This window comes from Eulemur rufifrons, chromosome 14 (genome assembly GCF_041146395.1).
Source record: "Eulemur rufifrons isolate Redbay chromosome 14, OSU_ERuf_1, whole genome shotgun sequence".
NCBI lineage: Eukaryota > Metazoa > Chordata > Mammalia > Primates > Lemuridae > Eulemur > Eulemur rufifrons.
This window is the reverse complement of record NC_090996.1, coordinates 9575594-9602229: the sequence shown is the minus strand read 5'-3', so window position 1 is coordinate 9602229 and position 26636 is coordinate 9575594. Positions and strand designations below refer to the sequence as shown.

Sequence of the window (26636 nt, the reverse complement as noted above, 5' to 3'; positions counted from 1 at the left end):
CCCCCTGCCTTGCCCTTGGGTGGAAAACACCCCCGGCTGTGTTTTGTTCATAGCAGCGGGGATGTCGGGTGACACTGACACTGCCCTGGTGGCCCCCGCAAGCCCCTGGGTCAGCTGCTGGCTGGGGTGGCGCCGGGTGCAAGGGCCTGGTAGGTTTAGAAGGACAAGTCCCAGGGACTCGGGGGTTAAGTTTTCTTCGACCGGGCTTCCCCTGCCCTTGGCTGAGTCCCAGGCCCCTCGGAGTTCTTTGATGGCATTAGAGCCAACCTTTTCCAGATGTGCTGAGCACAGGGGTTTGCGGGAACTCTCCAGGGCTTCGTCTGCCTCCTTCATTCCCCTCTGCCAGACGGCCCCCTGCCAGCCAGCCTCCCCCCTCTGGTTGGGTCGCCTGCTGCTCAGGGCTGACGCCCTCGGGGTTACGTGAAGTCCTGGACTTAAGTACTGACTTAAAACGTGGCCTTTCTTCTCTGCCCCTCCTCTTCAGCCGGCTTGTTTGGGTCGAGAAGCTCACCAGGCTGCCCCCGACCCCCGAGGTAGACTCAGCGCCACTGAGCTTGACTGGGCTGCGGCCACCGCCCCCGAGTGAGCTGTGGTCCTGGGCTAGGGCAGGAGGTGAGGCCTGGGCGGCAGACGCTGCCCGCTGGGCCTGCCGTCCCTTCCTTGGGCACTCAGGAATGACTAGCTTGGATTCCGGGGAGGCCAGAGGCCACAGACCCCCGCCTCCTGCCTCAGAACTGCAGGGACAGCCCCTTCCCCTCCCGGCTGGCCTGCTGTTGTGAACCAAGAGATTAATAATCTCCTGCCGCCCTCTCCTACACCCCCACTCCCGTTTCCTATGGCGTCTCCAGCCTGTCTCGGAACCTCCCAGTCTGTCCTCCTCGCGGTGGTCCCTGGGGAGGAAGTGGGGTCGGGGCAGGAGAAGGGGACAGGCAGGCACGGAGGTACCCAGCGAGGGAGGGGTGCCGGCTGCCCCAGATGAGGGCTCTGAGCTGGCAGAGTCATGCTGAGCAGGAGATGCCTGGTTGGTGGCAGTGTCCCGGCACCCACGGAGGGACATCATGGTGCTGTGGGGACATCACCTCTGGAGGTGGTCTCTGCTTACCCACTTCCAGGGATGGAGCCTCACTCCTTCTGGGAGCCCTTCAAATCCCCTCTTATGTGACCTTGTATGCCCAGGGCTGCCTTTGGGGACACACAGGACACGTTGCAACTTCCCAGGACAGTCACTGAGCGATTGCAGGGCTGCAGCCAGGCCCCCGGGGTCTGCTGCAGGCTGGACATCTTGTGTTACAGCAGCTCTTTGGAGGACCCCGAGGCCTCGGTCCTCTGAGCTCCCACCGAGGGCCCGAGGCCAGGGCAGCTGCGGAGGGCAAGGCCCTCCTCTGACTGCTCAGCGGCCGGCGCCTGCGGGTCCCTGCGAGGCGGCTTCTGTGCGTTGTCAGGAAGATGAGAACACACGCGCTGGCCCTGTAGGGAGGCCTGGTTCCCTCGAGCCTGTGCCACTTTATAACCTGGAGTCTGACCCGTGCTCCTCCTTGACCTTGGTTTTCTCCTCTGTGAAGTGGGGCCATTTGTCCCGCCGGCCCCCCTTTCTGGGCCAGCAGCCTCCTGAGAAACCTCCGTGCTCCCCACCTCTCCCCTTCCCATCCAGCCCCTGCTACCTCGGGGCGGGGGGGTCTTTCTTGAAAGCAGGTTACTGCGATCCTCTGCCCCACAGCCCTGGGTGGCCTCCCAGTGGGTGCACGAGGCTGTCTGTTGATGGGCAGAAAAACCACATCAGCCCTTCTGTTTATTTTTTATTATTTTTTTTATTTATTTATTTATTTTTTTTTTTGAGACAGAGTCTCACTCTGTTGCCCAGGCTAGAGTGAGTGCCGTGGCGTCAGTCTAGCTCACAGCAACCTCAAACTCCTGGGCTTAAGCGATCCTACTGTCTCAGCCTCCCGAGTAGCTGGGACTACAGGCATTCGCCACCATGCCCGGCTAATTTTTTGTATATATATATTTTAGTTGTCCATTTAATTTCTTTCTATTTTTAGTAGAGACGGGGTCTCACTCTTGCTCAGGCTGGTTTCGAACTCCTGACCTCGAGCGATCCACCCGCCTCGGCCTCCCAGAGTGCTAGGATTACAGGCGTGAGCCACCACGCCCGGCCAATGTTTATTTTTTAATTATTTGTTTATTTAAAAAAAAATTTTTTTTGGAGACAGGGTCTCCCTCTGTTACCTGTGCTAGACCACAGCGGCATGATCATAGCTCACTGCAACCTCAAATTCCTGGGCTCAAGCCATACTCCTGCCTTGGCCTCCCAAGTAGCTGGAACTACAGCTATGCGCCACCACTTCAGGCTAACTTTTTAAATTAAAAAAAATTTTTTTAAATTTATTGCCCAGGATGGTCTCCAACTCCTGGCCTCAAGTGAGCCTCCCGCCTTGGCCTCCCAAAGTGCTAGGATTGCAGGCGTGAGTCACCACACCTGGCCCTGTTTATTTTTTAATCTACAAAATAAGAGAGAAATGAAGCTCTACTGATTTTTAACATATGCAAGGACAGTAAATAGTGAGTGTAATACATGCGCTATAAGTCAGGAACGTGATCTGGAAAGTCCAGAGAGCTCTGGCCAAGCCAGTGTCCACAGGTGGAGTCCAGCCTCCTCGCCTACCTTCCAGGCCTTTCCCAGCCTGGTCCTCGGAAGCTGCCCCATCTGCCATCAAAACGCTCTGCTCCTCAAATGACCAAAAGCACCCAAAGCGATTTTCTGGGCCCTGCTGGCACGGGCTGCCCCTCACCTTCTCAGATTAGTGGGCTTCCTTCAAGTGTCCCTCCATCTTGCCCTTCCTGGTGGAAGTGGCTTTGTCCTGCTGCTCCAGCCCTGCAGCCCGCCCCGCTGAACCACCCTGGGAGCCGCCGAGCCTTAGTTATTAGCATCGCACTTCCCGAATGGGGACTGCATCAGGGCACACTGTTCATCGACTGCTTCCTTCATTCCACCGGTCTTTAGTGGGCGCAGAGGGTGTGCCTCGCCCTGCGTGAGGCCGACGGTGCAGCCAATGGCTCGGTGGAGGGGACAGGTGCAGCCAATGGCTCGGTGGAGGGGACAGACATCAGACAGATAATTGCATAGGTGGGTGTATGATTACAAGTGCTCGGAAGAGAAGTGCAGGTTCTTTGAGAGTGTAATTTGAGGAGGCCCAGCCTGCTGTGGGGTGGGGGGACTGAGAGTGGGCTAGTCAAGGAGGGCCTCTCAGAGGAGGTGGCAATTCCACCGAGCCATGGGGGCTATGAATCTCGCATGGTGGCAAAGCAGGGGCACAAGCCCCGGAGTGGCTGGCGGAGCTCTGTGTGGGGGTGGCCAAAGTGGATGGTGGCCACAGAAGTCTGTGGAGCTATGAGTCTTGTCCTGAGATTTGGATATCGTACTGAGATTGAAGAGAAGCTAGGAAGAATTCGAGGAGGAGACTTCTGCTTTAAGAGCATCACTCAGGGGAACTGGAGAAGCCTCACCTGACCTCTCAGACTCACCTGGAAGGTGAGAGGCAGGTGGTAGCCTCTACAAAGATGGGGTGTGTATAGTCAAGGGTGGGGGAAGGTTTGTGGCTGGCTCCCCCACTTCCTGATGGCGTGGGCCGAGTCAGGGGTCTGTACCCACCAGCTGAACAGCCTCTGGTACAGACCCAGTGTTTTCATCCACAAAATGGGGACAGTAATACTCACAGGTATGAGGGGGCTGAGCCTCCAGGTATTCCATGGCTAGTAACTCCCTTAAGTTCCCTTTCCTTTTCTGAGCTAATTTTGCCATCCTTCAAATGTGTATATAGAACACTTTCCACGGACCAGCGAGGGGCTCCCCCACCTTCAGGCCATCCACGGTCTTGAGGGCTTGGAGGCCAGTCGGCCCCAGACTCCAGGAGAACTTCCACCACCACGGGGTCTCTTTGGACCTATACCTGGCTGAATGTAGAGACCAGGAGGAGCCCCCGCCCCCGCACCCCAGGTGTTGTAAACAGGCCCCGGAGGATTCAGATCCCTGGTCAGTCGATAGGTAATGTTGTGCACCTGCCACGTGCCAGGCAGCTCTGGATGCCGGCGATGCAGGGAGGGAAGCACAGACAGCGTCCCTGCCCTCCTGGAGCTTATGGTGTGGCCGGGGACACAGGCGTCAGTCAGCAACCACAGTGGCAGTACAGCTTGCAACCCGGAGTGAGTGCTATGAAGGCAGAGAACAGGGAAGAGCTGGGAATGACAGAGAGAGAGAGAGAGAGAGAGAGCACGCGCACACAGCCCTCCAGGGGTGAGGAACATGGTGCACTAGAGCCTTGGGAGAAGGCCAGGGTGGCTGGGGCACAAAGGGCACCTGTGAACCCAGGGAGGACCCGGGCTAAAGCATGCAGAGCTCCAGGGCCACAGTGTGGGCTTGGTGCTCACATGGAAGTTGGCGATGGGTGGGGCAGCTCCACCTTGGGGAGAATTCAGGCCTCAGAGGCTGATCTTGGTTTTGCCTCCAGTCTCTAGGAGTCATTAAAGTCTTGGTGGTAGGACAGACTCTCCTGGGGCCATGTGGCTCCTGCCCAGGACCTCGTCCTTGGCCCTCGATGTTGCTGCCAAGGAGAGAGGCTGACACCCCCTTTGGATGGTGACTCTATGAGGAGCCTTGGGCAAGTTAGGTTCTCTCTCAGGGTCTCAGTGTCCTCAGCTGGGAGTGGCCTCAAGGCTGTCAAGGTTGAACACAATATGCCCACCCCAGGATTATTGCCGGCTGTCTTATTGTGGAGGTGGAGGTGCTCCATGGGGCTGTTCTGATTGGAAAGGAATTGCTCCCTGGGGTGAGGGGTAGGGGGGGTGGGGAGGGGCCTCTTTACCCCTTAGGAATAGTCTTGAAGCAACAAAAGATGGAACCTTTCCCCCCTTATTTCACATAGGTCCTCAAGATGGGCGTGTGTGTGTGCGCGCATGTTACTTCCCACTTCGTTCATTGGTTCGTCCATTTACTTATTTATTCATTGGTTATCTGTTGCTGTGGCTGTACTTTAGCAACCCTGTGCTCGTGGGCAAGGCCAGGGTGGGCCATGCTTGGAAGGACTTCATGGTCTGTAGGGGCAATTACTAAATAAAGAATAGCTTCATCATCATTAGTATAGTTGATAACAGTAGCTCACATTTATTAGCATTTGCATCTCCTACCTGCACACTGTGTCAAGCACTTAATATAAATCACTTAATATAGGTCTATATTAGTCTGCTAGGGTTGCTATGACCAAATACCAGAGACTGGGTGGCTTAAACAATAGACATTTAATTCTCACAGTTCTGAAGGCTAGAAGTCCAAGGTCAAGGCTGACGGATTCTGTTCCTGGTGAGGGTGAGGGCTCTCTTCCTGGCGTGCGGATGGCTGCCTTCTTGCTGCGTCCTCGCATGGCAGAGGGGGAGAGCGAGCTCTGGTCTCTCTTCTCTTCTTGTAAGGACACTGATTCCATCAGGAGGCTCTACCCTCATGACCTGATCTAAATCCAATCACCTCCCAGAGGACCCACCTCCATATATCATCACACTGGGGGTTAGGGCTTCAGCGTATGGAGTTTTGGGGGACACAAACATTCAGTCCATAACAGCATCAACTCATTTTTTATTTATTTATCATTTACATTTTGTTCTTTTTTGAGTAATTCAAAAGGTATAGAATTCAAAATACAAAAAATATGAAAGAGTATACAGTAAAACTGAGGCCCCCTCCCACCCTGAATCAATACCACCGCTGTACCAGGTCCTTATGTGTGTGCGTTTTTAACAGATAAAAATTCCAACTAAATCCCTTTATATAGGTATGAGAATTCAAAACAGAATATGAGAAAATAGAATCCGAGATATAAAAAACATAATACATCATGCTACAGTGGGATTTATCTCAGGATGCTAGGTTGGCTTAACATTTGAAAGTCAATTAATGAAACCTACAGCTGACTTAATAGTTAATTGATGAAATATTGTACACTTTCTCCCTAAGTTTAGGAAAAAGAAAAGGATGAGTGTTATCATCACTTCTGTTCAACATCTGGAAGTTGAATACACAGTAACAGTAACATAAGGAAGATAAATAAAAGGCACACAGATCAGGAACGAAGAGGTAGAACTCTTTATGCACAGATGATGTTATTATGTGCATAGAAAATCCAAAGGAATCAACAAATATACTACTAGAATTAATAAATAAACTTAACGAGGTCACTGGATACAAGGTCAATGTAAAAATGTGTAACAATATACCAGCAACAAACAAGTGGAAAATGAAATGCGTGCCCCACCAAATTCATATATTGAAGCCCTAACCCCTGTGTGGCTGTATCTGGAGACAGCGCCTCTAAGAAAGCAACTGAGGTTAAATGAGGTCTTAATGGTGGAACCCTGATCTGATAGGATTAGAATCTGTATAAGAAGAGACACTAGAGAACTTTCTCTCTCTGCTTGTGCACATATTGAGGAAAGGTCATGTGAAGATATAGCAAGAAGGCGGCCATCCACAAGCCAGGAAGAGAGCCCTCACCACAAATGGGATTGGGTGGAATCTTCCTCTTGGACTTCTGGCCTCCGGAACTGTGAGAAAATAAATTTCTGCTGTTTAAGCCACACAGTCTGTGATATTTTGTTATGGCAGGCTGGAGATGACTAATACAAATACCTAGAGGTAAATTTAACAAAAGAGGTGCAAGCTGCTGAGAAAAATTAAAGATGACTTAAATCAATGGAAAGTTATACTATGTTCATAGATAGGAAGACTCAATATTGTTGAGATATCAATTCTCTACAAATCTGCATAGTCAATGTAATTTTTATCAAAATCCTAGTAGGCGTTTTTGCAGAAATTGGTAAGCCAATTATAAAATCTTCAGGAATGTAAAGGACTTACAATAGCCAAGACAATCTTGAAGAAGAACAAAATTGGATGACTTATGCTGCCAGATTTCAAGACTTACTATAAAGCTGCATTAATTAAGACAGTGTGATTTTGGTGCAAGGATAGACAGACAGATCAATGGAACAGAATAAAGTCTAGAAATGGACCCGCATACAAATGATTGGTTTTCAACAAGGCACTAAAATAATTCAATCAGTAAAAGAAGATCTTTTCAGTCAATGGTGCTGAAGCAACTAGATATCCAAATGGAAAATAACCTTGATTCCTCTCCCATAAATAATGAAATTTTAAAATATGATAAATTATACTTCACCAAAATTAAAAACTGCTCATTAGAAATACACCTTTAAAAAATGAAAAGCAAGCCACAGATTGAGAGAAAACATTTGCAATACATATATATGACAAAGGCCTCATATATATTCTTCTTTATATATATACATATATATACACAAATGAATATATATTTAATCAAGCAATAAGAAAAAGATGTGAAATCACACAAATTAATATGTCACAAATCAGAAAACAACACAAAACTCAAAACCCAATTTAAAAGTGGGTACAAGACTTTGAACAGTCCCTTCACAAAAGAAAATATCCAAAGGACAAATATGAAAAGAAACTCAACTTTGTTTGGTCAACAGGAATTGCAAATTAAAACCATAATGAAAGACTACCACATATACCCAAGAATGGCTAAAATGAAAATGACCGACAATATCAAATGTTGGCAAGGACATGGTGCAACTGGAACTCATACACTTCTGGTAGGCTTGTAAACTGGTTCATCCAAACAGGTTTTGGAAACCTGTTTGTAGTATCTACTAAAGTTAAACATATATTTATCCTATGGCCCCATGAGTTCTGTTCCTACATGTATACCCTAGAGAAATGGAAGCAGATGATCACAAAAAGACCTGTGTGAGAATGTTCATTGCATCTTTAGTCATCATAGCTCAAAACTGGAAACAGCCAAATGTCCATCAACAGGAGAATGAGGAAATTATAGTATATTTATATAATGGAATATTATTACTAATCTTTGGTGAGAGCAGTCAGAATAATGGTTTCCTCTGGGGGCCAGAAAATTGACTTAGAAGGGACACAAGGGGATTTTTGATGGGAATGTTGGTGCACACATAGGTAGAAGTTCATTGAGCCAAACGCTAGATTTCTCTTTTTTACTGCCTGTAAATTATATTTTAATAAAAAGAAAAAGAACAAGAAAAAAAATCCACTGTAATGCGAGGAGTGAATTCAGTACTTTGTCCAATAGCGCTTACGCAGTGGGTACCACCTGTTCACGTGTGTGCCCATGGGATCGGTGCTGGTGGCCCCACTCGCCATCGGCCCTGGCAGAGCAGAGTCCGTGCCTGCCTTGCTCAGTCTGGTGTCCCCCTGAGTGTGCGAATGACTGTTGGGTCGTAACAAAGCTCTGTACAAGATGACGTGGGAGCCTGCCGACTCTGGCCGTGGGTAGGGGTGTTTCACAGAGGAGGAGACATGTGAGTCACGCCCTGAAGGCTCTTAGGGATTTTTCTCAGGCAGAGCAAAGGAGGAAGGGCATGTAGGCAGAGCAGCCTGAGCGTGCAAAGGCGTGGCGACAGCAGGAGCCTCGTGTGACCAGGCAGCCTGTTGTGCTGTATGGTAGGAGCTTTGCCTAGTGGTGGTAGAAGGAGGTGAGGGTGGAAAGGTGGGAAGGGCCTTATTTGCTGACCTAAAAGGTTTCGTCTGTAGTCTCTGGGAGCCATGGAACATTTAGAGAGAGGGCAGTCCCCAAATTGCATCTGCATTTTAGAAAGTTTGCCAACGGGACCCTAGTGGCAGGGGCTGGAAGTTCTTCATGGAGGTAGGAGGCGAAGCTCCCTCGGGTTCTTGCCCAGGCTGGCAGATGGGCCATGGATGCTGAACCTGCCTTGGGCATTCAGGTGAGACCCAAGGGGTCCGTGGAGCTGAGCTTTGGCCCCGTGGGCTGGGGAAGCAGCGCCACCTACTGGGGTAACCTGTGCCTGGACTTGGCCGTCTGGTTCCTTTGCAGCCTTCTGGTCCCAGGGTGACACAGGCCAGCCCCTTGGCCCTCGGAAAGAGCCTCCCTAGGGGGTGAGCTCCCCCTCCGGTTCAGGGGCCCGAGATCGGTACCCTCATGTGGGTGTTGGGAGGAAAAATGTTCCCCTGTACTGAACGGACTCAAACTAGTGTCACCGGGCTCTGGAACCAGTTCTACCTGGGTTTGGATCCTAGTTCCTTCTGGTGGTGTGATCTGGAGAAAGTTATTTAACCTCTTTGTGCCTTAGTTTCCTCATCTGTAAATTGGGGATTATAATAGTAACCTTGGGGTATCACCTTGGGGTTGATGTGAGTCAGAACATGGAAACCACTCACTAGTGTCTGGCACAGGGTGAGTGCGTAATTGAAGCTTTTATTATTGGTTTTTATTATTATCATCGTCATCATTCCAGACATGGGCTGAAGCGAGAATGTCTGGTGCATCTGGAGGGCTTGGGCTGGCGGGTGAGGGGCAGCATGTGGCACAGGGGGCTGGAGGGGCAGTGTCACCTGCAGAAGAGCCGACACACGTGGCTAAGCAGCTCGACTCTCCCCTGATGACAGTGGGGACGGTGGAAGGGTGTGGGCCAGGACGAATGAGCTCAGGTCTGCATTTTGCAAACCTGGCATCGATGTGTCCCTTTCTGCTCTCAGAGGCTCGTGTCTGGCTTCCTGGTCTCCATGGTAACATCATCATGTGGAACAGGACCTGGGCTCAGAGAGGTTGAGGTACCTGTGCAAGTCTGTATAGTGAATTAGGGGCAGAGCCCAGGGACCGGGCTTGTGCCCCAAAACCCCGGGGCTCCGTTCATCGGGCTGAGGTTTTGGGCGGGACCCCAGACACAAACAGCAAGCAACTTGGTCCCTCCCCCTGCCCTGGGCCCTGGATGGATTCTGCAGTTTTTCTGGTCTCTCTTAGTCAAAACAATCTCATTTCAAAAATTAATTTTACAACTGCCATTTCGAGTCTAAATTAAAGTTCTTCCCTCTCCCAGCTGGCCTGCTTCAGGCCGGGAGATCTGTGGCAGCGAGGGGGGCTGGGGGCCCCTTCTGTCTTTCTTGTCATCCTTCCTCACTTGCAGATACTGATTAGGGGCTCCCTAGGGCAGGAGGGGACAGGAGAGCCTTACTTGGCCGGTACTGTTGCCATCCGGCGAGGGGGTCCTGAATGTCACCCCTGTGAATGGCTGGCCCTTGCGGGGGCCAGGCGTCACGTATGCCCAGCCTGGGCATCTCCACCCTGCAGGACCCTTCTGGCTGCCCGCTCGTGACCTTGCTCTCAGCCTCGGACTTCCCAGGGATCCTCCTTGCTGGCCCCTCTTGCAAGTCCGGCTTCCTTTCGGGCGTGCTGGGGTTCCACATCTGGCCAACGTCAAATACACACGCACGCTGCCACTCTGCTACTGCTCGTCCCCTTCAAGCCGGAGTCAGATTCCCCCAAATTCCTGGGGTCTGTGCCATGTTCTCCCCAGGGTCTCTTGGGACAAGGGGGAACCATCTGAGTCCCTCCTCCAAGGTATTGGGGTGGGGTCAGTGCATTCTCCAAAGACTCCCCACTCGGGGTGTTGCATCCCCCTCTCGTAACGCCCCTCCCCCAGTGGATTCTTCACTTTCTCTCTCATGCCCTGAGGGAGAGGGGCCGAGGCTGGCAGAACAGCCTTCACAGGTGGGGGCGTTTCCTGCCTGGCTGCTCCAGCCCCTCCAGCCCCTCACTTCTGGGCTCCTGTGCTTTGTCCCCAGTCTTTGGGACCCCTGCTGAGCCTGGCTGGACGCATCCCGTTTTAGCATCCTGAGATGCAGCAATGAGGTGTGCACGTGAGTGTGGAGCGTACAGGACAGTGAGTGTGCGTGTGTGCGGGTGTGAATAGCGAGTGTGTCATGAGTGTGCATAAATGTGAGAGTGTGCTTAGGCGGGTGTGTGAGAACGTGAGTGTGTATGTACCTTGTGTGAGAGAGCAAGTGGGAGTGTGCAGGGTGTGCATGTAAGCAAGTGTGTGTATGTGAGTGTGAGACAGTGAAGACACTAGTGTGTGTTTAGAGAACACGTGAGTGTTGAGCATGTTCGTGACAGTGTGTGAGTGTGTATGTGTGAGTTTGTGGGAGCATGTGAGTGAGTCCGTGCAGGTGTGTCGGTGTGGGAGAGGGTGTGAGTGCATGTGTGTTCATGTGAGTGTGTGTTTATCGTACAGACAGTGCATTTGTGCTCCTTGCACCTGGGCTCATCAGCACACTCTATGTCTCACCGGGTCACTTGCGTGAGGAGAGGTGGCCGTAAGGCTGCTGCTCTGCTACCCCCGCCCCCGCCCTCCAGCCCTGTCCTTCCCCACCGCCCTGACCTTCACTGGGCACCCAGGGGCTCCCAAAGGCCTGGGCCTGTGCCCAGCTCGTAGCGGTGGGCGCCTCTCCCCGCCAGCTGGCTCCTCCCGAAGGTTCCTGCCCCAGCTGCGCACAACCACACCGCCTCACGTCTCCAGCGGCAAACCGGTTTGCCTGGATGTTTATGAAACACAAGAGAGGTTTTTCTTTAAAAAAGATAAATTAGCGTAACAGGATTTTTCAGATTCCGAGCCGTATTTCCGAAATGCAATTCATGACGCGTGTGTTTTCCTGTCGACAGTACATCTCCCGACGTCACGCCTGCTGCTACCAATTAATTCATAATTTTGCCATTCACCGACGAAGTTGCTCGACGTCAGCAGATTTAAATTCTCTGAAGCCATATAGTTTTGTCTTCAAGGGGATATTGTGCAAACTCGATCAAGCAGCACAGTTATAATGATGCCCATAAAGCGAATAATAAAAGCCGGATGTATCCCCCTTGTGAAATTTGGTAACACGTTTCACGTTCACTATTCTTGGAATGTGACAAAATAGTATCCAACCTATTTGTTAGAAAAATATGAAAACTGTAGGAGTGTGAAGCTTTGCCCTGGGATCCACAGCATTTCATGGGAATTCTTTTATTCCTGCATGAGTCCCCTTACCGTACTCCAAGTTTTCATTGAAATGTCTCACTCTCCTGAGGATGGGAACTCAGTTTTATCAACCTGTGACCACAGTATGTAGCACACAGTGGGTGCTCAATAAGTATCTGTGGATGAATCAACCAAAAGAAATAATGATCGGGAAAAAGACTGGACTTAGTGGGTAAGAGGGTAGTTGAAAATTGTGAAAGTTCTAATAATATTTTTGTTTTCTTTGTTCGTTATCTTGGTCAGTGTGCAAGACATTTTCCCAAGCAGTGACCGTGCTTAGGAGAGTTCTAGAAAGACAGAGCTGTAAGGGGCTTTAGACCGTAGCTGACGCAGAGGTGGGCGATGGGCTCCACTGCCCGGGGGCCTTCCAGAGCCCTGGGTGGGCACACAGCCTGGGCCGTCTTTGCAGGAGTGGGGTCTGGGGGCAGGTGGGTGGCAGGAGCTCGTGCCCCGCTGAAGCTGTCCTTGTGTTAGTTACAGGACTCTGATCAGACCCACCTACAGAGTGTCCTACCGCACGGTGACGGCGCTGGAGTGGAGGTGCTGCCCTGGCTTCACCGGGAGCAACTGTGACGAGGGTAAGTCTGCCAGGGCGCGGGGTGCAGGGGGACGGTGCTGGCCCAGGTGGCTGTCACTTTGCTGGGCATTTCTCCCTCCTCTCCCCTCCTCCTGCAAGCGGGTCTCCTTTCCGCCACACGTGCTCGTAGCTTGAACTTCCTTGTTTCCCAGCCACCTCTGAACCAAATGCTCTGGACCGGCCAAACTAGGGTGAAGCTGGTTTGTCACTAGCCCGAGTCACTGCCGGAGCCCCTTTCAGTGATCAGTAAAATGAACAGTGAGTGGAGTCCTGGGTGGGCCCCTCTCGGGGTTTACCATCCAGGCCTTGTTTCCGGAAGCCCCCTCTCAGCATTACCAAGGCTTCCAGGCCCTTCTCTTAGCTCCCAGAGGCCCCGAGCTCAGCTGGCTGTGGTCGCGTGTATTCCTCTTGCCGCCACCAGCAGCCACTTGCGGTCTGCAGGACTGTCCCATTCTTCTAAGAGTGACTGAGGCCAGCCCGAATAGGGGCCCTGTCTCCTGTCCTGGAGTTTGGGCATATATATTTTTCATCTCTCTTCGTAGTCTCTTTGTTGAATAAATGAATACTATGAAAGGAAATGTGAGTCTAAAAATGTTTAGGTCATAATTTTTATGCAACTAGATAGTGAGCACTATTTTATTTACATGTTTTATGTACATGTTTTATGTAACTCCTTGAATGAGTGAACCAGAGGATTAGAGAAATGGATATGTGTGTGTCTACACACGCCACACATGCACACACGTATTTGTAGATTGTGGTCCCCAAGGTCACCCTAAGGTTTAATAACTTGCTAAGAGGACTCAGAGAACACACTGAAAACTATGACTGTCATGGTTGTGGTTTATTACAGCAAAAGATTAAATCAGCTAAGGGAGCAGGCTCATGGGCAGAGTCCGGGGGGCTCCAGACATGAAATTTCCATTTGTCCCCTGCCAGTGGAGTCATGGGCAGCGTTACTTTCCTGACAGTGACATGTGACAATACACACAGAGCATTGCCAGCCTGGGAAGCTCACCTGAGCGAGTGTCTACTGGGGCTTGGTGGCACAGGCATGGTGGCAGCCCGCGTTGCTGACCTCAGCTCCTAGCTCCTCTGGACGTTGAGCTGGTACCATGTGGCTCAAGGACACCCCCCACACACACACACAAATTGCATCATTAGCATAAAATGTCAAATGTGGCCCACGGCTCCCACCCTAACTCATATTGTTAGCACGGACTGTGTGGTGTGGCCCAAGGCTCCCTCGTAAACAAAGACACTCTGATCAGGCCACATCAATATCGATCATCAATATATAGTCATGTGTTGCTTAATGATGGGGACACGTTCTGAGAAATGCATCATTAGGCCATTTCTTCACCATGGAAACGTCAGAGTGTACTTACACAAGCCAGGATGCCATAGCCTGCTACACGCCTAGCCTGCACGGTCCAGCCTCTTGCTCCCAGGCTACGAACCTGCACAGCACGTTACTGTACTGAATCCTGGAGGCAGTTGGAGCCCAGTGGTAAGTATTTGTGTATCTAAACATATCTAAACATAGAAGTACAGGAAAACTACAGTATGATAATCTTATGGGACCACCGTCGTATACATAGTCTGTCGTTGACCTAAATGTCATTGTGTGGTGACTGTACTCACCAGGCACATCTGGGGTTTCCAGGCTAATTATGAAGAGTTGCCGGCACCTCTGAAGACGCTGTCAGGTTCAGAGTCTCTGCCAGCCCCCTACCCCCCAGTGGAAGAACCTTCTGGGCTCCCCACCTTGCTTAGGATGCACATCCACCTCGGGATGCGGGATGAGGCTGGCCTCTTTCAACGGGCGTCAGGGTTGAGTGGCCCTTCCCAGCTGTGAGCATGAGGGTCCTGGAAGCCCTGGGGTGGGGGACTTGGCAGCTGAGGGATTCCTGGGAGTGTGAGGCTGGGCTGAGTTTGGGGCTGGCTCCTGAAAACCCTTGTAAAGATTTTACATTCCCAAATATAAACCAATAAAGACAGCAGGCTAAATCAAGGCCATGCCCATGACTTTAGGCACATTCCTAAGATGGTTGTGGTGGGTCCTGCACCATTAATTCCCGTTTGCTTCCTCCTCCCGCCCCCTGGAAGCACTGCAGGCCAACGAGGTGCTGCTTAATGGGTTTCGCTTTGGTTCAGATGAGGTCCCCTCCCTGGACGCCCCAGGAGTGCCTGTCTAAGGCTGGGGAATACTTTTCCTCATATATATGTCTATATACAGTGGATTCTAATTATTTGCAGATTTTGTATTTGCGAATTTGCCTACTCACTAAAAGTGATGTGTAACCACAAAATCAGTACTCACAGTGGTCATTCACGGATGTGGGCAAAGCAGTGAAAACTTTTGAGTCACCAACACGCACGTTCCCAGTTCCCAGTTGAGGTCAAACGCTGTGACACCCTGCCTCCTCAGTTTCAGTTCTCAAACTGCAAACAAGCATCCTTTTCTTGGTCTGTTTAGCGTCACATTTTCCACATTTTTGTGCTTTTTGTTGGTGATTCTGTTGTTTAAAATGTCCCCCAAGCGTAGTGCTGAAGTGTGTCTAGTGTCCCCAAGGGCAAGAAGGCCGTGATGTGCCTCACAGAGAGAATACATGTGTTAGAAACTTCGTTCAGACAGGAGTTGTAGTGCTATTAGCTGTGAGTTCAATGGTAACGAATCAACAGTAGGTATTTTTAAAGGTGCCTTTAAACAGAAACACACATAAAACAAGATGATGTATTGATCGGTTGATGAAAATGTGATTAGTGGCTTGTAGGACCCAAAACCTATATTTCCCCTAGGAGCAAAGGTTGAGTGTTTGCTAATGCAGTGTTCATGGTGACTTTCTAGAACATAACTATCGTGAACAGATGCATCTATTCATCTATATCTATATACCTAAAAATAATTTTTTCTTATTATAAAAGTGAGTACATGTTCAGTGTAGAAAGAGTGGAAACACCCAGAATTACATCTCTCGAGGTAAGCTCAAGTCTCACTTGGGGGAAAAGCTTCCAGACCTTTCCCTGTGCTTACATGTCAAATGTACCATGCATGCTGTTTGGTAACTTTCTTTCCTGCATAAGTTACCATGAACATCTCTCCTCGTCAGTCGCCTTCTGTAATATCATTTTGAGTGGTTGTGGAATTTGGACACACACACACTTTATTAACTAAACCCCTACTACAAGATACATAAGTTGCTTCCAACTTTTCAATAACATTACTGTAAACATCTAATCTTTTGTATATGGTTTGTTTCACTTAACATAATGTCTTTGAGATTCATCCATGTTTTACACACATGTCTGTAGTTTATTTGTTTTGGTTACTGGGTATTATTCCATTGTATGAATCACTACCATTTTGCTAGGTTGTGGTGTACGCTTAACTTTATCAGTAAGAACCAAATTGTTTTCCAAAGTGATTTTTCCATTTTACACTCCTACCAGTAAAACACGTTCCAATTGCTCTATATCCTTGCCAACATTGGTGCTGTCAGTCTGTTTAATTTTATCCTTTCTAGTGGGTGTGAAATGGTCTCTCATTGTGATTTTAATTTGCACTTCCTTGATGACTAATGATGTTGAGCATTTTATTGTATGCCTCTCTGATATGCTTACTAGCTATTCTTATACCTTCTTTTGTGAAGTGTCTGCTCAAGACTTTTTCCCATTTTTAATAGTGTTGTTTAATTTTATAAGAAACGGTCAAATGGTTCTCCAAAGAGGTTTTAACATTTTTCATTCTCACAAGCAAAGTCTGTTCTAATTGCTCCACATCCTTGCCAACGTTTGGTGGTGTTCGTCTTTTTAATTTTAGCTATTGGATATGGAATGGTATATAGTTGTAATCTCTTCTTTGTTGAGACTATTTTGACCACTCTAGCTCCTTTGCATTTCTATATAAATTTCACAATCAACTTACCAGTGTCTATAAAATGTGTATGTTGGGATTGTGGTTGTGATAAATTTACAAACCAACCTGAGGAGAACAGCTGTCTTAATAATGGGTCTTCTGATTCATGAACGTGGTATAGCTCTCTGTTTATTTAGGTCTTCTCATTTTTCTTAGCACTATTTTGTAGTTTTCAGAATAGAGGGCTTGCTTGTCTTTTCTTAAATTTATTTCTAAGTATCTTATATTTTTGGTGCTTTTTAAAAAATGAGATTGCTGGCCGGGCACGGTGGCTCACGTCTGCAATCCTAGCACTATGGGAGGCAGAGGTGGGAGGATCACTTGAGCTCAGGAGTTCGAGACCAGCCTGAGCAAGAGCGAGACCCCGTCTCTACTAAAAGTAGAAAAATTAGCCGGGTGTCATGGCACATGCCTGTAGCCCCAGCTATTTGGGAAGCTGAGGCAAGAGGATTACTTGAGCCCAGGAGTTTGAGGTTGTAGTGAGCTAGGCTGATGCCACTGTACTCTTCTACCCAGGGCAACAGAGAGAGACTCTGTCTCAAAAAAAAAGAGAGATTGTTTTTTAAAATTTCATTTTCTGAATTTTTCCGCTGCTGGTATATATAAATTTTAAAATATTGACCTTGTATCCAGAGACCATTCTAAGTTCACTCATTAGTGCTCGTAGCTTACTTGTTGATTCCTTTGGATTTTCTACATAGACTATCAGGTTCTCTGAGAATAGGGACATTTTTGCTTCTTCCTTCCTAATTTTTATGCCTTTCACTTCTTTTTCTTGCCTTATTGGACTGGCTAGAACTTTTAATAAAATGTTTAATAGAAATGGTCAGAGCAGACATGCTTGTCTTATTTCTGGTCTTAGGGAGGATGTCTCAGTATTTCACTGTTAACTATGTTGTTAGTAGATTTTTCCTAGGTGCCATTTATCAGATGAGGATTTTTTTTCTACATATGTTGAGAATTTTCATCATGATTAAGTGCCCAGTCTTGTCAAATGCTTTTATTTGCATCTATATTGAGGTGATTATATGTTTTCCTAATCTTTTCTTATGTTAATGTGGCAAATTACATTGATTTTGGAATATTAAACTAACTTTTCATTCCTGGGAATAACCTTATTAGTACTGGATAAAATTCATTTAGATGTATTATCTTTTTTTTAAATATTTCTGTATTTGATATGTATCTTAGTCTGTTTGTGCTACTATAGCAAAATGCCTGAGATTGGGTCATTTATAAAGATCAGAATTTTATTTCTCATAGTTCTAGAGGCTGGTAAGTCCAAGAACAAGGTGCTGCTGGGTTCAGCGAGGGCTGGTGAGGGCTTGGTCTCTGCGTCAAAGATGGTGCCATGAACGCTGCATCCTCTGGAGTGGCGGAACACTGTGCCCTCGCAGGACAGAAGGACAGAAGGGGTGAAAGGGAGCAAACTCCCTCCATCGAGCCCGTTTATAAGAGCACCTAATCTCATTCATTGGGGCAGAGCCCTCATGACTCAGTCACCTTCTAAAGGCCACACCTCTTAATACTGCCACATTGGAGATTAAATTTCAACATGAATTTTTTTTTTTTTTTTTGATACAAAGTCTTGCTCTGTCATCTGGGCTAGAGTGCAGTGGCGTCAGCCTAGTTCACAGCAACCTCAAACTCCTGGGCTCACACAATCCTCCTGCCTCAGCCTCCTGAGTAGCTGGGGCTAAGGCATGCACCACCACGCCTGGCTAATTTTTTCTATTTTTAGTAGAGTTGGGGTCTTGCTCTTGCTGAGGCTGGTCTCGAACTCTTGACCTCAAGCTATCCTCCCACCTTGGCCTCCCAGAGTGCTAGGATTACAGGCGTGAGCCACCACACCTGGCCTCAACATGAATTTTGAATTGTATTTACCTGTAATTTTCTTTCCTTGCCATATCTTTGTCAGTTTTTGGTTATGAGACTTATGCTGGTCTCATAAAAGGAATTGGGAAATAGCCCTTGCTTCTTTATTTTCTGAAAGTATTTTTTTTGGATAAAGCTGTTATTACTTTTTCCTTAAATGTTTTATAGGATTCACAATGAAACCATCTGGTCCTGTAGTTTGCTTTGTGGGGAAGTTTTTGATAACAAATTCATCTTCTTCAATAGAAGGGCTATACATGTTTCTATTTCTTAAGAATTATTTATGTATCTGACATTGACTTTTTATTGAGGAATAATTTACACACATCTTCTTATGTACATATAATTTATATGCATATTACGTATCCCCATCTGGTCAATAGGTTTTGACCACATGTATATTTCTGGAGCTCTTTTTCGACATAGTTCTCTCTGGGACTCTGTCCACCAAATTTGTCTCAGCCTCCCTTAACTTCAATTTTTTTCTTTCAATTCAGAGATGTTGCCATGGTCTACTTAGTCTCCCCTCCGTGTGCTCCAGGCCAGAAGGTGCCTCTCGAGTCGCCCTGTTTGTTTCCCTTCCCTTGGGGATCACTGTTCCATATTGCCTTTTGTCCAATGTCTGCGAATATTTGTTTCCTTAATTTTGACCAATTTTCTGGTTGTTTATGGTGAAAGGGCAAGTTCAGTATGACTCTGTCTAACACGAGTAGAAGCAGAAATTGCATATTTTCCTTTATTGGATTTTTCATCACACTTCCTTCTGTTACCTCTTGGTAGTTATTCCAGGGATTATAATATGCATCCTTAACTTATCATGATAAACTTAGAGTCAATATGGGACCAGTCCACGTACAATGGAAGAAACTTCTAACAGTACCATTCCACCCATCCACCCCCACCATTCTTTCATGTTATTTTGGTCATGTATTTTAAATCTAGATATGTTCTAAACTTCACAATTCAGTATTGTAACTTTGCATTGAATAGGTTGTCTTTTAAGGAGTGAAGACAGTAAAAAATTAGTCTTCTATTTTATCCCATAGTTATCATTTCCATGATTTTTTCTTCTTCCTGGAGCTCTGAGCCTCTGTCGGGTACCCTTTTACCCCAGAACCAAGAAGTTCTTTTAGCATTTTTTGTAGAGCAGGTCTGTTTGCAATACATTCTCTCAGATCAAAAAAAATTTTTTTTAGTATCTATTTTACCTTAATTTTTATTTATTTTGGTTATTGTGATGAAACTTATCATTTTAACCATTTTAAAGTGTGTAATTCAGAGGTATTAAGTTATTCACAATGTTTTGCTACTTTTATCATTATCTAGTTCCAGAAATTTTTCATCACCCCAAACAGAAACTCTGTACCCATTAGCAGTCACTCCGCCAAACCCTTTCTTCCAGCCTCTGGCATCCACTAATCTGCTTTCTGTCTCTGTTGATTTGCCTGTTCTGGGTATTTCATATAAATGGAATCATATAATACGTGGCCTTCTGTGTGTGGCTCCTTTTAGTTAGCATAATGTTTTGAACGTTCATCCATGTTGTAGCCTATAGCTGCATAATTATTAATATTCCATCATATGGACATATCACATTTTGTTTATCCATTCACCAGTTGATGGACATTTGGGTTATTTCCACCTTTCCGCTATTGTGAGTAGTGTTGCTATGGAACATTCGTGTACCAGTTTTTGTTTGAACACCTGTTTTCAATTCTTCTGTGTATAACATGCCTAGGATTGGAATTGCTGGGTCATATGGTAATTCTATGTTTAACTTTTTGAGGAACTGTAAAAATGTTTGCATAGTGGCTGCACCATTTTATATATTCCCACCAGCAATGTACAGGGTTTCAATTTATCCACATCCTCTCTAATATTTTATTTTCATTAATTTTTGAATAATATTTTCCTTGCATTCATAATTCTGGATTGATGATTTTTTTTCTTTCAACACTTTAAGCAGATTGGTTGTTCCCTTGTCTTTTGGCATCCATTGTTCCTGGGGAAAAGTCTGCTGTTTTCGTATTGTTGTTTCTCCTCTACGTTTGTCTTTTTCTCTTTGATTGCTTTCAGGATTTTTCTTTTTTCTTTCCTTTCAGCAGTTTGACTATGATGTTACCAGGTGGAATTTTCTTAATCCTACTTTGGGTTCTTTGAGCATCTTGGATCTATAAGTTAATGTTTTGTTTTCATTTTACTAGATTAGGAGAATTTCATTCATTATTTCTTCAAACATTCTTTCTGCCCTATTCTCTTTTATCTTCTCCCAAGATTCCATTTGCACACATAGAAGATTGCTTGATATTGCTAGTGGGGCTCTGTTTGTTTGTTTTTCCTGTGTTCTTCAGATTGGATAACTTCTATGAATCTGTCTTCAAGTTCATTGACTCTCCAACATCTACAATCTTCCGTTGACCTCATCCAGTGACATTTTTATTTCAGATATTGTACTTTTCAGTTCTAGAATTCTCATTTATGAGTTTGTGAATATTTCCCTGATGAGATTTCCCCACCTGTTCATTCATTATGACCATAACTTATTGTATATCTTAGAACTTTTATATAATAGCTGCTCTTAAGTTCTTATCTTCTATTTCCAATACCCGGGTCATCCTGGGGATTATTTATATCAACAATTTTCTCTTGACTTGGGGCATGGTTGCTTCTTTCTTACTTTCTTTCTTTGTCTCTTTATCTCTTTTTTTCCTTGTTAGTAATTGTTGCTTATGTAGCAGACACTTTAAATGAAATGTTGTAGAGATTCTGGTTTCCTGGAAGTGTTGCTTTGTGTTCTAGCAAGCAGTTGTTACCATACATGTGTGAAGGCTCAGCTTTTATACCTTATTTGGATGGGTATGTAAATCCCTTAGACCTGGGATACAGTTTTTACTCCTAAGGCTTTGTGTGGTTTCAAAGGCTGGCCATAGCTGTTAACTAAGCTCCCTAACTTGGAGGGACTCAAGCTCTAACTGTGTTTCCCCTTCTGGGCAGAAGCTTCTCACTGTTGTTTTCCACTGAGCTCATTGGAATCCCCCTGCACATGCACAGTTCAGGGGTTGACCCAAGGATTTCAGGGCAGTTTTGGACACAGAGTTGGGGGCTCTCAACTCTGTGTGTTTTCTTCCCTTATTAGATTTGTCCCCTTCGGTTTCCAGGTCCTCGTGCTGCCTTAAGCCAGATGACTGCAGTTTTTGACTTGAGTTCTGGTCACCCTTCTTTGCCTGAGCTGAGCTGAGCTGTGTCCTCAGGGGAGAAGCTGTGTCATGTAGAATTCACCCCGTCCTAGTCTCTTTTTTCAAGGGTTGAATTCCCTCCAGGATCTTCCTGCTTTTTTGTTTCTTTCTGGTGCCTTCAAATAGTTGTTTTTATTTAATAAAAATACTTTATCTAGAGTTTATAATTTTTTAATTTAAAGCAGAGTTAGGCTGACACAAGCTCTCCATTATGACTAGAGCTGGAACTCTGTGAACATCTTTTTAGCTAAATCTCTGTCCCACCTTTGACAATTTCCTTACAGTAAATTCCTATGCAGAATTGTCGGGTCAAAGGGCATACACTGCATGAAGTCTTTTGACCCCTATTGCCAAATTAGCCCCCAGAAAGGTGGCCTGATTACAGTGCTGCTGACTGATTGTGAAGTTCCAGAAGCTAGAGAGAGTGTTGTCATCTGTTTCCTTTTGTGGTGCCCGGTACTGTGCCTGACACTTAGTTAGGGTTCTGTAAAGGCTGTTGACTGACTTTGCACCTGGAACATGACTTCTGCCAGTGCTGATTGAAGGAGTCAGCACTAAGCCTGGGACAAAGCACCATTCCTGTGCCACTAGATTTAATCCTAAGAATGTATTCCACCAGTATGTGTCCCTCCAGTGAGTTCAGTCTGGCTGGCAGCAGAGGAGCCATCATCGCCCTTATCAACATCATGTCATCATGATACCATGTCAGTATTTTTCACCTCTGAAATGGTACTTTACCGTTTAGAAAGAGCTTTCAGTTTGTTATTATATATTTCCATTTTATAGATGCAGGAACTGAGGCTCAGAGGAAAGAAGAGATTTGGCCAAGTCATCCAGCTAAGATGTGGCCAATGAAAAACCTGGGTCTTTTTGATCCCAATTAGGTGCTCCTAAGCCACCTGGGACCCTTGAGGTCTTGGGAAATCCCATCTAAAGTTGTCCCAGCATAAGGGACAGGGAAGCTGGACTTTGGGCTGTCTCCTTCCTGCAAAACCTAACATAACCTTGTCCTTAGGATTTTAGAGTCCATATCTCATACTGCCTTGGTGTGGAGGAAACACGCCACAAACAACGTTGATGAACTCAACCATCAGGAGGTGGTTAGTTTAACTCGAGTAGAGGATTTTCCCTCTTTTTTTTCTAGCCTGAAACAAAGCCAGCCAGGACAGGAAATGAATCCCCTGGGCCCCCATATGGGCAAGGGCAGGCTTGGGGCAAAGTGGCTTAGCTAGTGCATCCAAGCGTGGAGCTGATTGATTTGAGTCCAAGACGATGCTGACATTTCGCCCCGACTCTGTGTATGAGCGTATTTGTGTTTTGAATGGCTGAGGGTTCAAAGTCAGAAAGGGGTTCTCCTGGGAGGAGCCTGCAGCCTTCTGGTCAGTCTGCAGAGTTTATCATTCTGGGGAAATGATTCTCAGCGAATCCGATGGTGTGTCTGAGACTTGCCCTTCATGGCTGTCACTAAAGCTGGGGCCATTTATTGAAATGAACCAAGTGCATAGGGGGTTGCAGGCAGTGGGCAGGGTGCTTGGATCACATTGATGAAAAGAGGACCTCAGGAATTCCAAGGTGGGGTGTGTGGGGCCAGAGGAGTGAGCAGATAATCCCTATGTTGTAAAATAAGGGCTTTGCTGAAGGTACAGTTGAGGTGCTGGGGGGCCCACAGGAGGCAGGGACCTGGGGGTCCTCCTCCGGCTCCAGGCCTGGCCCTCTGGGTCCAGTCCAGCTCACTTTCTCAGGACTCCACCAGGCAGCCCCTGTCTTCTGTAGATCCCACCTTTCTTCCCACTGGTTCCTCCCCATCCGCACCTGAGGATACTCAAGCATCTCTCACCTGCCCAAGCTGCTCAGTCTTACTCAATTTGTGTCACCCTGTCACCACTGCCCTGCCTCTGGCTTCGTTTCTCAGCCAGTCTTCTCGGAAGAACTGCCCACTTTCCCTGCCTCAGTTTCCTTGCTTCCAGGGTCTTCTCCAACATGTGAGGCCAGGCCTCTGCCCAACTTACTGCCTCACCTTTGGGTGCCCTTTGGTAGACCACCCAAGATGACGTGCAAAAAGGACTTTGGAGCAACACTGGGGCCAGAGAGCTGTTGCAGGCTGGGGTCCCCAAGACGCAGACCAGGGGGAGGGGGCAATGTGGTATGTGTATGTGTGTGTGCGTGTGTGTGTGCGTGTGTGTGCGTGTGTGTGCGCCTTGTGGTCCTAAAGAAGGGATGTGTGTGGCACAACATCCCCCACGAGGCATTGGCTGATGCTTGATCAACCCGAATGTTCCAGCTCCCAGATGGGAGATGCCGACCCTGAACCTTGTGTCGTTCCCCACACAGAAGGTCACAGCGTCGTGATCTAGTGGGTGTGCAGAACTGAACTCAAATCTGGCCTTTCAGTGTCCTTTTAGCACCAGGTTACTCGTAGGGAGTTGCTAGAGTCTCAGGCTTTAGCTGTGGTGCCTGTAAAACACCCAAGCTCCTGTTTCACAAGGGTGTTGTGAAGATGGACCCTCGAGTCCTCCCTCACAGGAGGGACTCTCGGGGAAGGCCGTGGGCTGTGTGTCCCCCACTCTGCCTGGGCCGGGACAGCTGAGGCGCTGCGTATCTGCTGTTCCCCATTATAAGGTGTCTCTGTCTCTTCCTTTGCTGAGCAAACTTTTTCCCTAGTCATTTTCAGAACAGACAGGTCACTGTGGCCTCCACCCTTGCCGCCTCGATTGGTTCTCCTGTCCCTGGGGACTGTGGCAGGTGAACCACCTGGGCCTGGGTGGAGGGGGCTTCAGTCCCCTCCCGGTTTGCCTTCTGGGTGATGTGTGCCATTTAAAAGCATTTTTTTTTTTTTTTTTTGAGATAGGGTCTCTGTTGCCCAGGCTGGAGTGCAGTGGTGTCATCATAGCTCACTGCAGCCTCAAACTCCTTAATGCAAGTGATCCTCCTGCCTCAGCCTCCCAAGTAGCTGGGACTACAGGTGCATAGTACTGTGCCCGGCTAATTTTTAAATTTTGTGTAGACATGGGGGTCTCACTATGTTGCCAGGCTGGTCTTGAACTCCTAGCCTCAAATGATCCTCCTTCCTCAGCCTCCCAAAGTACTGAGATTACAGGCACGAGGCGCCTCCCCTAGCCCTAAAAATTTTTCTTCCTACTGCCACATGGCTGGTCAAGACCAGCTTGGGACCCACTGGGAGACTAGAGTGTTCTCTCTGCATCATTTAACAGCAGCCTCTGGGCCATGGGCTGGGGGAGGGCGAGGGGCTGGGCTCTAGCTCTGCTGCCCGGTGGTGGCCAGCCAGGGACAACATCGGGAAGTGCTCTCAGCCCAGCATGGCGATGATATAAGACATCAGGCCCCTGCCTGTGTAACCGGAAACACGTGAACAGAGTGTGACGGTTTTACAAATAGGACGAGCAGAATGCAGGACAGAGTCTCACCTTCCCAGGGGCCCTCGCTTGTCCCCCCAGAGTGCGAGAGTGCGTCAGCGAGCCTGGCTCGGGCAAGGGCAAGTGCGCCCCTGCACGGCAGCGGCAGTGACTTTCTGCCCAGCCCGGAATAAGGAAGCACCTGCCCACCTCCCTTTCCCATCTCAGGGACTCGCTGGCTGCCTGGCTGGGGCCGGCTCAGCCTCCCAGCAAGGGCTCCCCAGCAGTGACTGTGGGCCTGGCCGTGTATAGCTTGTCCCTCCTAGTCTGTCCCTGCTGAGGGATTCTGTACTCCTCACCCACTTGGACAGTGGAAAGGCCACAGGCTCCTGCAGCCCCAGCCCCAGGGTTCAAATCCGGGCTCCACACGCTCATTTCCTGTCTGAACCTCAGTCTCCTCATCTGTAAAGGGGGCACAGCAATACCTGTCTTGCAGAATTGTTAATTATATTGTATATTAAACGAGGCGAATAACAAGTACCTGTCCGTGGCATATAGTAGGTCCTTAATAAATGGCTCTTGTTACTATTGTTAATCTCCCAACCTGCCCAGTGCTAGGCATGCTTGCTGACTGATACTTGTGTCTTCACCCCTCAGAATATAGATGCTTAGGACCAAAATGGACCCTAAACCCATGGTTAGGTCCTGGGGTGTGAGTGATAGAGATTGATTCAGTCTCTGCGCTTTTTTGCGAGGTGGGGGTCTGAGTACAGATTCCCTGGGTACCAGCAGCCACGGAAGTGGGGTTCCTCAGCTGTCCCCTGCCCCAGAGCAGCCCTGACAGGTGGAGGGTCCTCGGCGTCCCTGGTCCTGCTGCCAGAGCTGGGAGCCCCGGGCTGGGGGCCCGAGTTAGTGACTCCCCGAGCACCGGTGCTGCTCTCCTTTAGGGAGTGGAGGTTGGTGGCTGGGGTTTGGGGTCCAACCAAATTCCCGTTTGAGGGCAGCAGGTCAGCCCCAGGGATGCTGTGAATGGTCCCTGGAGGTGGCAGGTGGGGTGGACAGAGCTTGGGGTTTGACCTTCGCAAGTCATCAGCCCGCCCATTTCTCCTCTGGAAATGGGGTCCCAGGAGCAGCACTGCTGGGGGAGGGGCGGCTTCAAGGTCTTCGCCCCCAGCTGGGGTGGCGTCAGCTAGGCAAGGCCGCTGTGACCACGCCAAGCTCTGCTCATCAGAGGCTCACCTTCCCATGATGCCATGTCTAGACACAGGTAGGGTATAAATTATGGAGACAAAGTAGCGTGTTCGGTGGTTACACTGTAAAACTTTAACGAGAGATTTCTGTGTCTTGAACATGTGCTGGGGAAGACTGGGGAGGGGGGAGATATGCTCACTTCCTCTCGGCTTCCTCTCGGCTGTCTGTAGGGGAGCAGCCGGCCCCTCCTCCAGGGCGGGCAGTGCCCAGGGCTGCTTTCCACAGACCTGCAGCTGCAGCTCCGCCCTGCGGCGCTGGGTGGACCTAGGGCAAATCACAGCCTCCCAGGGCCTCAGTTTCCTGGTCTACAAAATGGGGATGGGAGAGAGAATCTTCCAGCACACGTTTCCATCTCCTGATCCTCTACCACCTGGCAGAGCGAATCAGTAGACACGCATGCTGAGCAGAAGGAATTCCTTTCTGAGTCTAAGACCTGCCTCCTGGGGCCCTTGGTGGCGTGGCGAGGCAGAGGAAGGGCTTGGTAGCCTGTG

At 48.2% G+C, this 26636-nt stretch overlaps 1 protein-coding gene across 1 annotated transcript in view; it reads left to right on the top strand.

Annotated features, from left to right (window-relative positions):
* COL26A1 (collagen type XXVI alpha 1 chain) overlaps nt 1–26636 on the top strand; it is a 145121-nt gene that overhangs the window by 53815 nt on the left and 64670 nt on the right. The window contains exon 3 of the mRNA XM_069486406.1: nt 12415–12512. Within this exon, the coding sequence (XP_069342507.1) occupies nt 12415–12512 (98 nt within the window). The remainder of the gene's footprint in view (nt 1–12414; nt 12513–26636) is intronic.